Consider the following 12,552-nt stretch of genomic DNA (forward strand, 5'->3'; position numbering starts at 1 on the left):
CCAGAGACAGGGTGAGAAGATCAACTCAACCACCTATCAGGTTCAGAGATGAAAGTCTCACAGCATATGTACTAATGGTTGCATCTGATACTTTGCATTCAGAACCAAACAATTATTCTGAAGCAATTAAGAGTCCAGATAAAGAGAGGTGGCTGAAGGCCATGAAAGAAGAGATAGATTCTTTGATGAAAAACTTTACATGGATTCTTGTGAACAGACCACTTGATCAGAAAACAATAGGATGCAAGTGGATATTCAAAAGAAAGATTATGAGATTTCTGAAAGGTTCTGCATCAACTGGTATTCTATTTGAAAAGATAAAAGACTTCAATGGGGAAGCTCTAGAAGGATTTGTAGATTCTGACTATGCTGCAAATGTTGGCACAGGAGGTCACAAACTGGTTATGTATTTTTACTGTATGGTTCTGCAATATCATGGAAATCCAGTCTGCAAAGTGTAGTATCTTTGTCTACAACAGAATCTGAGTACATGGCTCTCACAGAGGCAGTAAAGGAGTCAATATGGCTTAAAGGAATACTAAAGGAATTTGGGATTCGGCAGAAATCAGTGAATGTCTATTGTGACAGTCAGAGTGCTATATGTTTGACAAAACATAGCGTATTCCATGAAAGATCAAAGCATATAGATGTCCGACATCATTTTGTCAAAGACATTGTTGCTAAAGGGTTGGTCAAAGTTCTTAAGATTGGAACAGAAGATAATCCAGCTGATATGTTAACCAAGGTTCTTCCTTCTACCAAATTTAACCACTGTAGAAGATTGATCAACTTGGTGTCATGCTGTGATCTCTGAAGTGGAAGGGATGCCCTGTAGTGGGGCATGGTTTTGAGGGGAAGGAGATACATATTTTGTTGGCAGCAATTTCTTGCCAAGGTGGAGATTGTTGTGAAAGGTGGCTTCGAATTTGGCTGCACGTTTGATTCCTCTGGCGGTTGAATCCTCTGGCGGTTGATTCCTCTGGCGGTTTGATTCCTCTGGCGGTTGATTCCTCTGGCGGTTTGATTCCTCTGGAAGATGATTTCGCTGGCGTCATTCCTCTGGAGTCATTTCTCTGGCGTCATTCCACGCTGGTCAGAGGGATAGCATGAGTTGTGCGGATGAAGTATTTTAAGTCGCGTTTCTTATTTACTTCATGTATTACGTTTCTGTTGAAGCGGTGTCGTTTCTAGCTCAATGTTGAGTGAGTTAGTTAGGGTTATAAATTCGATCTTTCACAGTGAATTATGTATTGTAACAAGAAAGAAAGGAGTGTAGTTGGTGTGAGTGCTGTGTAATCTTCTTGAGTTGCGTTTCTCAAGATTTCCGGTCACGTTCTATAATTCCGGCGAGCTCTCAAATCTGTCAATAAAATTTCTCTTCACCCTCCGTGGACGTAGGTCGTTAGTGGCCGAACCACGTAAATCTTCTTCTTCGTTGCATTCTGTTATTCTCTGTTTTGATCTTACACAATTGATAATACAATTTTCCTCTAATTATCGGAGGTTCGAGTTAAACTATTTTTGATAATTTGAAAAAGAAAATAAATAGTCATAAGAAATAACAAATAACAAAGCAACTAATGCAAATAAACTTTTAGTATTCAATGGGTACTAATCTATTACAAAAATTATAGAATTCAAAGATAATTTGAGTTAATCAAAACCAACTATACTACTAGTATTCAATGTAATCCAAAATCATTGGAGGGCTATTTGGTTGATGGCATGGAGTCATTTACAAACTCATACCACTTTCATTTCCCACTGCATCTGGAGAGCAACACCTGGAATGTTGAATAGCCTATGCTTGCCGACCACTATTCTCATTCTTATCACTTTCCTTAAACACAATATTCTTTATTATTCTCTTCAAACGCACAATATTTTTTTGCAGTGTTTAAATAAACATATTCTTTTTTTTTTTATCATATTATCACATAGGACTATAAATATTTTTAGATTATAATTAGAAATTATAAATATTTATTTTTTCAAATTTATTTAAATGAAATTATTAATTTATTATAAATTTAATTTAATTTGGAGCTATTAAATATTAGGATATGATGATAAATTTTTAATTATTATTTTAAATTGAGACTATAAAGAGTAAAATCCGAGCTATGAATAGAATCATCCTATATTAAGTTTTAACTTAAAATTAGTTCAGTCCAAAATGATTAAAAAATTGAAACAAAGTTATTGTGTCTATAATGTGTGATGCCAACAGGAAAAAGTAGACTTTACCTCAACACGATTTTCCAACCCTTCCTCTTCTTAGCTCATTCAATCATCACTGAAGCACTGAAATCGTCGTTGAATAAAGTGTTTGTTTTCCAACCTATTTCAAAAATCAAATTCTAAAGGGTTAATGGTTGTTTTTACCCATTTTCAAAGATAAAAAATAAAAAATACTCATTATAAAAGAAAATTATAAAACTATTCATTTTAAGCTTGAAAGGACAAAGCTACCCTTACTTAATTCATAAAAAAATCTGAAATCGCGAACTTTGCTCGACATGCTCAACTAATGCACGTCAAGCATGTCGAATATCAATGGTAAATACACTAATGCTCGACATGCATTAGTCGAGCATGTCTAACATTGCGTATGTGTGATAAGGTAAGTTCTATCCTACATCAAGGTCTCCAGCACTCCTACCTCAGATGCGCGACACGTGTTCCAAATAACTTTATAGCCTTTAATAAATTTAAATCCAAAATAAACATAACAGTGTTAACTTTCGTTTATGTAATCATTTGTAGTAAACCCATTTTTCAAAGTTACCGTGCGACGGTATGTAGTGGCGTGATGGTCGACGGTCAATGGTAATTATGGTAGTAGATTATTTTCTTATAAATTAGTATAATAAATAAATTAAAATATTAATATAATTTAAATTTGAATTGATATAAGAACAAAAGAGACCCAGTGGATACAATATAACTAGTGTGTAACCCGTCGAATTTCGACGGGTATCATTTGATGTTATAATTTATATAAAAAAAATGTAAAAATTATTTCTTAATATATTTATAAATTATGGATATTATTCACTAAAAAAACTGTTAACATAATATAGGTCTGCGTTACACATCAAACTAAAATGAAAAAAATAATTAAAGATGACTTTCATCCTTAACATGACTTAGCAAAACGTATATTCGAAAAAATTATTTGCCAGTCACTACTATTTGCCATTCATACCCACAACCCGCGGATACGCGCCACCAGTCGAGTATCCGCCACCCGTCGGATACCCGCCACCCGCTACCCATCGTGGCTTAAGAGGTAGGGGCGCTACTGTTTTTGGACGTCCTGCAATCAACCACCAAACAAATGCAATAAACCACACAACACATAAATCACCACAAAACTGCAGCAAATTTTAGAACCAACAATTAAAATATTTTACAGTCAAATGCATTGTGAAAGAAGCTTGGACCTAATAAAGCAACATCCAAGCTATTAATGTTCACTATAAATATCGAAATAGGGAAAGATAAAATGACCATGATAGTCTAAATTTGAATAGAACTCCACTAATCTAGCTAAACCATGCTTTACCTTCAATTCAGTTGTAATACAACTTAATTAAGATTAAATATTTTCAGTAAGGTGAGAGGCCAACCTCCAATGAAATGCAGAAGCCCCAAACCCATGAATAAGAATAATGGGCAGCCCCTCTCCTTCCACTACATAATGTATTTTCTTATCATGCGTAATTATATCCCTTTGGTTTGAATGACAATTCCTCCAAAACTAAATCAGAGAAAGCAATCTGACATCCTTCTGCCATTAAAAAATAAAATTAAAAAAGAAAAGTTCAATTGCCAAAATCACAGCATTAATTAACCATCCAAAAGAAAAAGAAAAATAAAAAAATAAATGTTTGCCTTTGAGTTTGTGGGCTCTGCAGCAACAATTGAAGCTGAAGCTCTAGCAGCAACAATTTCATTAAACAAAAACCTCTCATACTCAACCCACACTTGCTTCCTTCGTATTATTATAGAAACAATGAGAAACAACAAACATGGGCTTCTTCAATAATAAAAATCTGGAATTTGAATCGATGCAGAGCGGAAAGGGAGAAAATAACCCTAATAATATGTGTCGATCTCAATTTTTCAATAACGAAACCCGAATAAAGAAATGTAGCCTATTCCGTCTAATTAATCGAAAAAGCAAAGGAAAAACGGTACCTTGAGGCAGTGATCTGCACCGTATATTGAGATGCCCACAAGGTTTTTACCTTTTCTGAAATATCAATAGAAAACACCAACTCGTGAAAGAAAGTAATTCAGAACAAAATGGTTTACACCAGATAGAAATATTAATCTCGATTATTCTAATAGTTAAAAACCCTACTGTTCAATCCATAAATCCTCAGATACATCACGCAATTAGGAAACGAAATCAACCCACAACTAACAGAATTCGACAATGCATAAAAGGTGCAGAGATCGTAAGGTTAACTAATCCACAATCAAAAGCCAGAAATCGAAATCTAGAATTCGTAGCTCTCAATTGGCATTACATCGATCTCTAAACACAGAATAAGCCAAAAAAACTTGAGAAAATAAATGAATTCTAACAAACAAACTATCGATAATTACGTTACCTGTTGTAACCTATGAAAGGGATCAAGGACCGAGACTCTCTTCTAAGAGAAAACACGGAATGCAGTTCCTCTTCTTCTTCAATCCAGCCTGTCCATAATTAAATTGAAATCACCCATCAAAACCCATCGAAAATCAGCCCATCTTCAATCAAAAATCAAAGAAATGTAGCATATTCCGTCTATTTAATCGAAAAAGCAAAGGAAAAGCGGTACCTTGAGGCAGTGATCTGCACCGTATATTGAGATGCCCACAAGGTTTTTACCTTTTCTGAAATATCAATAGAAAACACCAACTCGTGAAAGAAAGTAATTCAGAACAAAATGGTTTACACCAGATAGAAATATTAATCTCGATTATTCTAATAGTTAAAAACCCTACTGTTCAATCCATAAATCCTCAGATACATCACGCAATTAGGAAACGAAATCAACCCACAACTAACAGAATTCGACAATGCATAAACGGTGCAGAGATCGTAAGGTTAACTAATCCACAATCAAAAGCCAGAAATAGAAATCTAGAATTCGTAGCTCTCAGTTGGCATTACATCGATCTCTAAACACAGAATAAGCCAAAAAAACTTGAGAAATTAAATGAATTCTAATAAACAAACTATCGATAATTACGTTACCTGTTGTAACCTATGAAAAGGGATCAAGGACCGAGACTCTCTTCTAAGAGAAAACACGGAATGCAGTTCCTCTTCTTCTTCAATCCAGCCTGTCCATAATTAAATTGAAATCACCCATCAAAACCCATCGAAAATCAGCCCATCTTCAATCAAAAATCAACCCCCATTAACACCCATGTTTCGAAAATCCAACAATTAAATCGAAACTCAGCCCCCATTAGTTACCCACTGCCAAATTGAAATAAATCCAACAATTAGAATCCTACCTGGCTCGCAACTGGCGGACTGCTCTGGTCGCGACGGGCGGGGCGGTGCGAAGGGGTCTGGTCGCGCCTCAGAGGACCGGACTGCGGCGAATCGAAGCAAGAGATGGAAGGTCTGTGAAATTCGGATTTGGGAATTTTGGGGGAGAAAGAACCGGTGTGGAGATGGGAGGGGGCAGATCGCGGCGGGAAAGGGAGCGGGGTGGTCCGGCGAAGCAGATCGCAGCGGTGGGAGGGGCGGGGTGCACGGTGGGGCAGATTGCGGCGGTGGGGGAGGGGAGAATCGTGAGAGACGGGAGAAAGGTGAATTGATTTTAGGTTTTGGGAATTGGAGGTAGAGAAATGTTAAGATTTTGTATTTTAAAATAAAAAATAAGTGACGTGGATGCATTTTGCCACGTAGGATGTATATTTTAAAGCTAGAAGCTCTAGAATTGCAGGGATTTTGAATGGTGAATTCTTAGATATGCCACGTAGGAGAGTGAATTAAGGAGAGGCCAGGAATCGCTAATCGTATTTTGAATGGTGAATTCTTAGATATGCCACGTAGGAGAGTGAATTAAGGAGAGGCCAGAAATCGCTAATCGTATTTTGAATGGTGAATTCTTAGATATGCCACGTAGGAGAGTGAATTAAGGAGAGGCCAGGAATCGCTAATCGTATTATATATTGATTTGTTTTATAAAGTGGAGGCATATTTTATTTTTTATTTTCGAAAATGGGTATATATGTTTTACAAGTTACAACAATTAGATGTGTTTGTTTGTAAACTAACCACCCCAAAACCCAAAGGAAAACCAAAAACCTGAAAAGAAAAGGCACAGAAATGGCGACAACTCCTTCTACGAAGAGATGGCTTCCTCTCGAAGCAAACCCTGATGTTATGAACCAGGTATTTGAGTTCACTTTATTTTTTTTCCGGAATTTTCGCTTTAATTTTATTTGTAATCACAAAAAGTTATATAGTTGTAGATTTTTTTTTTTTAATTTTGTATTCCCTAACAATTTGATATACTCAGAAAGTTTGATTTGGGTGTTTGGAGTTAAAAATAGATTTTGATAGTGGATCATGTATGTATTGAAATACCAAAACACGAAGGGATGAATCGTGGAAACATGAAAAACTACAAAAGAAAAAGGAAAAATAAAACTGAGATTTGTATTATATGATGAGTTATTGAAGAATGTTAATTGTATGAGCAGTTTCTTTGGGGACTTGGTGTTTCCCCGGATGAGGCAGAGTGCTTTGATGTTTATGGACTTGACGAAGAACTCTTGGCAATGGTTCCACAGCCGGTACTCGCTGTGTTGTTCCTCTACCCCATAACGCCAAAGGTAAGTTTATGTTTTGAAAATCGCTACTTGTTTGTTTTGTTGAACTTGAGGTCATGCTCAGTCTTCTTTTTGTGTTCCTGATCATCAGCATTAAAGACACACCCTTGGACAAGTAAACAATTGAATTTTCTAATGAAATGTGGATTCACTAATGGCATTCCATTGCAAGCTCATATTCCTTTTGTCTAAATTTGACCACAAAGTGCTCGTGCCATTTGTTGTATATCTCATATTGAATGGCTTGTATTCTTATGTATGTATGTAAATGACAATACTATGTTTGTACAGAGTGAGGAAGAGAGGATTCAACAAGATAGTTCGACAAAGGTCAGCACCACTACCTCAATGTCATATCATCAAGAGCTTATTATTTTGGACTAGCATGTTCCTTTTTCTCTGTAACCGATGAATGTGTTTACAGTCTTAGTTCTGAAGAAGAATTGGAAGCTGATTTATGGTTGAGATATCATGCTTGCAATTGCATTTAATGTCCATTTTGATTGAGATTGGAAGCTGTAGTATCTAATAATTTGCATCTAATGCTTTTGGTTTCTTTTTTTGGCTATATTTGACGTGATAGTATAAGAAGTGCAGTCATGGTAGTTTATAAACTAGAAGTTTATTTTTTCCTTATTAAGGTTATCGCTCCTATATATGCTTTCTCACTCAATGAAGCATGCACTTCTTAATATGCCGCAGTTGGTATATAGTGATCGCACTACAGCCTTAACTATTTCATGCATCTTTCACGTGTATAATGGCTCCTCCTATTTGATTATGTATCATCTGAATTTAGATGGTGATATATATATTTTAAGTTCATGATCTGCTGATTTTTTCACCGAGTAATACTCATGTCTCTGCAGGCTTTTTCTTAATTATAAGCATGTGTTAGTTATTAGTTTCCTAGTGCTCTAGGCCATTCATGGACAGTAATCATGGAATTATATCTGTATTGTTTGAATCTTTTTGTTTACCTAGCGTTTTTCACTTTTTATAGTATAAAAGTGCCAAGCATATGTGTCTCTGAAACTCAGACTGCAATGTTGAACGCAATGATTGTTCGGGAAACGTGACTGTAATATGCCTCAAAACCAATGACCAAGGAAAGACCTTTAACTTAGGTACGGGTACTTTCCAGATAGCTTTATAGAAAGGGAAATAGAAAGAATAATCCTAACTCCTAAGGGTAGAAAAAATTCAAAAAGGATCGCAAGAAAACTTAAAAAGGGATCCAAAACAACATTTCTTAGTATCATCCCGATCCTCTGAAAGATGAAGTCCTTCCATATTTAAACAGCACGAACCTTGCAATTTAAAATCTTCAAGATGGCGAAACAAATTTAAATGCCAAGAAAGAAGAGGGCTGGGGGGGGGGATGATTATGAATCACTGATGCAATGAAAACAAGTATATGATGGAGAGAAGAAATAGGGTTTAAGGTAGGGTTAATAAGGAAAAAGGACTTGTTACCCATATAAGCATCCCTCCAGAATCTCAATTTACTACCACTTCTTATAAATACATTTACTAATTGATGGAATTCATGGTAGACTCTAGAAATGCAATCACAAGGACTTTAAAGAGTAGTCCTAGTAGCAATGCCCACATCCCATTTGTTATCTTGCAAACAGTACTTGCATATTATCGCTGTACACCACATAAAACTTAGTCTTATGAATGATGCTACTACAGATTTGAATGAGTCACAAGTTTTGGACCATTTTACTTAACATGTGCTCTATATTTGTAAACTCACATTTGCTTATCCTGAAAATTCTTTGTTTGTGTTGGTAATAAGTACCCATATTCTTGTAACAATAAAATTATGTATATTCAGAAAGTAACTGGGACATGTATACTAATGATATCTGCACTTTCTGGATAATGATATCTGCAATTTATGTGACCTCTTACAGGAATCTAGTGGTGGACCTTACTTTATGAAGCAAACTGTAGGAAATGCCTGTGGAACTGTTGGACTTCTTCATGCTGTTGGTAATGTAACTTCTGAGATAAAACTTGGTAAGCTCTTGGGTTCCAAATCGCCTTCTTTGTGACTAGCCTAATATTTGTACTTCACATGAGATGTGTTCTGCTTTAAATGAGCTTTTGACATTAAACAGCCTGTGCACAGAGTGGAACTGTGGGTACTGCTATTTCATATATGCTGTACTTTTATATCATATCTGCTGATAAGGATTGCTCAGGATACCCTCTTTAAGCTTCTAGAGGGTCAAGTGACTTCAATTAGAGAAGCTATTGGGTCATTCACAACCTCTTGTCTTCAGATGTGTCCTTGACTACATAGCCTAATTAAAAACAACCCCTAGTTGACATATTATGATCCATATATTGCCTGAAACAATGGAAAAAATTTAAGGATGGAACTCTCGATCTATAATATTGGATATTTGTTTATTATCATCTCATATGAGAGACGGTATTGTGTAGGGATGTCCATTTGCCCTAAACCTGCTGGTTAGGACCAAATGGACATGAGCTTTTTGGCCTGTGGAGGCAGTCTGGCTGGCCTGATCGGGTTCCGGACCATCAGCTTTTAGTGTTTGGGTGATAACTTTCTCTAGAAAACTCGATTCATGAACAGTCAGATGCATTGGAGAGCCAATTCAATAATAAGATACAATGATCATTGCACGGCAATTGATAGGTGATTTATAAAATATGTTGACATTTATTGTAAACTTATCGGCCCGGCAGGCTAGTTCGAAACGCAAAGGTGTAGGGTTAGGGCCATTGAACTGAACCAAATAGCTTGAAAGCCCGAACAGCTAGCCAGAGTTCGACTAGGTTGGCCTAATTGATATCCCTAGAATAGTGATTAGTTGCTGAGTGGATGGCGAGGTTAAGAATCTCTCTCTCTCTAACCATACAAGGGTTCAGAATGTGTAATATCTTCAAGAAATGTATTTGAATATATTTCAATTATGCATGCCATAAGTTTCTTCAATTAATTGTGATATGTCCTGTTTAGGTTGTCAGTTGTCTGTTTTTTTTTTTTTGCAGTTGAGGAGTCTTACCTGGACAAATTCTTCAAGGCCACTGCAAATATGGATCCCTCACAGGTCAGTGTGTGCCTTGCTGTCTTCTCTGTATTTATTCCCAATCCCATCTAATATTTCTAAAACTAAATGTTCTGCAGCGTGCGAAATTCCTCGAAAATGATAGAGAAATGGAAGATGCTCATTCAGTTGCAGCAACTGCTGGTGAAACTGAGGTTAGATTTCGACATTTGCATGAAATTTAAAGACATTGTTTTTGTTTTCTTTCTTTCCCAAATAAACATTTTCACCTTCAGTTAACGATGTGACTTGTTAATTGAATTGATGGAAGCAACTTTTTATTTTTTACTTGTTTTTCTATATTGTACTCGTATTGGACTGAGTGTCCATAAGGTAATAAAGCTTCCATCCTAGCATGCTCCAATATTGTGCATTTAGTGGAATTTCTTACAAAAACAGATTATCCCCTTTCTCCACTATATTACCATTAAGTGGGTCTTTCCGTCCTTGATTCTGCTGTTGGCGCAATTTCTCCATTTTCCACTGTAACCTTAGAAGGCTGGAGCTCATTATCAAGTTCAGGAGTGTCATATAATGGTGGCAAATGAATGTCTATTAGTTATAACACATGCTATATGCATTAGAATAACCAACATGTAAGAACAATTAAAAAATTCCTGTATTTCCATGCACATTCTAGACCTATTCAAATGCAATATGAGATGTTGAATGCACATATTAACTTTATTTCTTGAAGTAGTAAAGGATTAAAAGGTCAATTGACATAAATAAAATAATTTACAAGATATGGTTTGTATCAATATTATAACAGAGTTATAGAATTTTGAATTTTCTGAGGAAGTATTTGATTCTTCACCCCAGTTCCTTTTATTTGTTAATTTATTAGTTTGTATTATAATATGGATCAAGAAACTAAGAATTCTTTTATCCCTTCAATTTGACAGGCATCAGATAATGTCGACACACATTTCATTTGCTTTACATGTGTAAATGGTAAATTTCTCTCCCTCTCTCTGTAAGTGTGTTGTGTGATATGTCTGAATCTCACTGCTCAATTATAAATTCATTGAGTAGAATTGTTTTCTTGTGATTTTAGTCAACCATCATGTTTATCTGGGGAAGACTGAAGAACTGGCTTACTTATATTTGCTGTGCATATATATATATATAGGTTCAAGTGAAAACTCTATCTTTCGGTGAAAACTAAATCCTATGAGCAAATACTTAAAATACGTGAACAAGAGATAGTCAAGTTGTGAACAATTGTAATGCATAAAATACATGAACAAGAAATGGTCGAATCTTGTGTATATGTTATATTTAATTATTCACGATTTGACTATCTCTTGTTCACGTATTTTATGTGTTTATTCATAGGATTTAGTTTTCACCGAAAGATAGACTTTTCACCTGATCCTTTACCTATATATATATATATATATATATATATATATATATATATATATATATATATTGTATTTATTAATTTCATTGAGTCGATGACTATAATCCTTGGGATTGACCTACATATTGAGTAGCACCAGCTCCTAGAACAAAACTACTGGTTACTTTCATATCTTACAGAATTGCCAGTTGACAAGGCTCACTGACTGCATGCTATGTGGTGGTTTGAATGAGAGCGGTGTCAAGTTGAATATCTCCAGCATAGCATAGTGGATACTTAATTCTACTTAAACTAATAATCTTGAACAAATCTGGATCATGCATTCCTTCTCAAAGTCGATTTTTTTCACTTGAGGCTGCAATGAGTGTGGACAAACTCTTAATACAAACTTATCATCCGTATTTTATATGGCTTCAACATGAAATTTTGCAGGACAACTGTATGAGCTCGATGGAAGGAGGGCTGGGCCTATTTCACACGGTGCATCCTCGAGTAACACCATATTACAGGTGATGATGTTATTCTTTTCTTCCTTTCCTCTGTGTCTTGCCTAGATGGAAATCGTTGCTATGCATGTGGTAATGGAAACTTGACTGCAACCAGCTTCGTTTGTAGTTTAAGCTTTGTAAACACTATCATGAGGTCTTGTGGTTTAGCAACTTCATTATGTTCTTATATTCCTCATTGTTTGGTTCTCCCTGTTTCGTTGTCCTCTGTCAGGCTGGTTATTTGGTGATATACGTATAAATGTATATTAATATACAAATTTGACTACAGGATGCTGCTAAAGTAATTCAAAAGTTTATCCAGAAAAACCCTGATTCGATCAACTTCAATGTTATTGCTATTTCGAAGAAAACATAGAGTTATGTGTGGGAGGCGAGAGCAGCTTGTGTTGGTGACAGATTTTGAGGAACATCAACTGTTTTCTACTTGTAGTTTTCTAATTTAGGAGTCTATTGGTATATGGCACAAGTGGATTCATATAATGTGGCTTGATTCCTTTTATAACATTTGTGCGTATGCATGTTATTGATTGCATGCATATGTTTACATGTCACAAATTGTTATGAACCCAACTTATATGAATGTGGTAGTTTCACTGATATATTCTAGCGTCATTTCCTTTTGATAAAACTTTCCATTCTTAAAAAAGCAAGACTCCACAATCCTGTTGTGTTTTAGAGTAATCTACAATGTTGAGCTATACTTTTTATTTATTTTTTTAATTCTTGTTTAATCTAATTCCTA

At 35.5% G+C, this 12,552-nt stretch overlaps 1 protein-coding gene and 1 long non-coding RNA gene across 7 annotated transcripts; one reads left to right on the top strand and one right to left on the bottom strand.

Annotated features, from left to right (window-relative positions):
- Nucleotides 1-1,639: 1,639 nt before the first annotated feature.
- Nucleotides 1,640-5,855, bottom strand: LOC131010594 (uncharacterized). 6 transcript variants are annotated; one of them, XR_009096618.1, is made up of 8 exons: nucleotides 5,521-5,855; nucleotides 5,255-5,343; nucleotides 4,836-4,890; nucleotides 4,623-4,710; nucleotides 4,204-4,258; nucleotides 3,209-3,793; nucleotides 2,248-2,341; nucleotides 1,640-1,840 (listed from the first exon to the last, which is right to left on the bottom strand). It is a non-coding gene; the product is annotated as an uncharacterized LOC131010594 (long non-coding RNA). The 6 variants fall into 6 exon arrangements; XR_009096616.1 differs by lacking the exon at nucleotides 1,640-1,840 and having other exon boundaries at nucleotides 2,038-2,341; nucleotides 5,521-5,854; XR_009096615.1 differs by lacking the exons at nucleotides 1,640-1,840; nucleotides 2,248-2,341 and having other exon boundaries at nucleotides 3,011-3,790; nucleotides 5,521-5,848.
- A 342-nt stretch (nucleotides 5,856-6,197) lies between these two features.
- Nucleotides 6,198-12,409, top strand: LOC131010595 (ubiquitin carboxyl-terminal hydrolase 3). Its single transcript, XM_057938190.1, has 9 exons — nucleotides 6,198-6,409; nucleotides 6,721-6,852; nucleotides 7,141-7,179; nucleotides 8,772-8,877; nucleotides 9,880-9,938; nucleotides 10,016-10,090; nucleotides 10,841-10,889; nucleotides 11,734-11,810; nucleotides 12,079-12,409. The coding sequence occupies exons 1-9, from the start codon at nucleotides 6,344-6,346 to the stop codon at nucleotides 12,163-12,165; spliced, it is 690 nt and encodes a 229-aa protein (XP_057794173.1). The 5' UTR covers nucleotides 6,198-6,343; the 3' UTR covers nucleotides 12,166-12,409.
- The last annotated feature ends 143 nt before the right edge of the window (nucleotides 12,410-12,552 follow it).

This window comes from Salvia miltiorrhiza, chromosome 2 (assembly GCF_028751815.1).
Source record: "Salvia miltiorrhiza cultivar Shanhuang (shh) chromosome 2, IMPLAD_Smil_shh, whole genome shotgun sequence".
NCBI lineage: Eukaryota > Viridiplantae > Streptophyta > Magnoliopsida > Lamiales > Lamiaceae > Salvia > Salvia miltiorrhiza.

Bases quoted from the DNA above. Each gene is read 5' to 3' on its own strand.
- LOC131010595 (XM_057938190.1), top strand. From the start codon at position 6,344: ATGGCGACAACTCCTTCTACGAAGAGATGGCTTCCTCTCGAAGCAAAC. The intron at 7,180-8,771 runs GTCAGCACCACT...GACCTCTTACAG, and splicing joins AACAAGATAGTTCGACAAAG to GAATCTAGTGGTGGACCTTA. The intron at 10,890-11,733 runs GTAAATTTCTCT...GAAATTTTGCAG, and splicing joins TTGCTTTACATGTGTAAATG to GACAACTGTATGAGCTCGAT.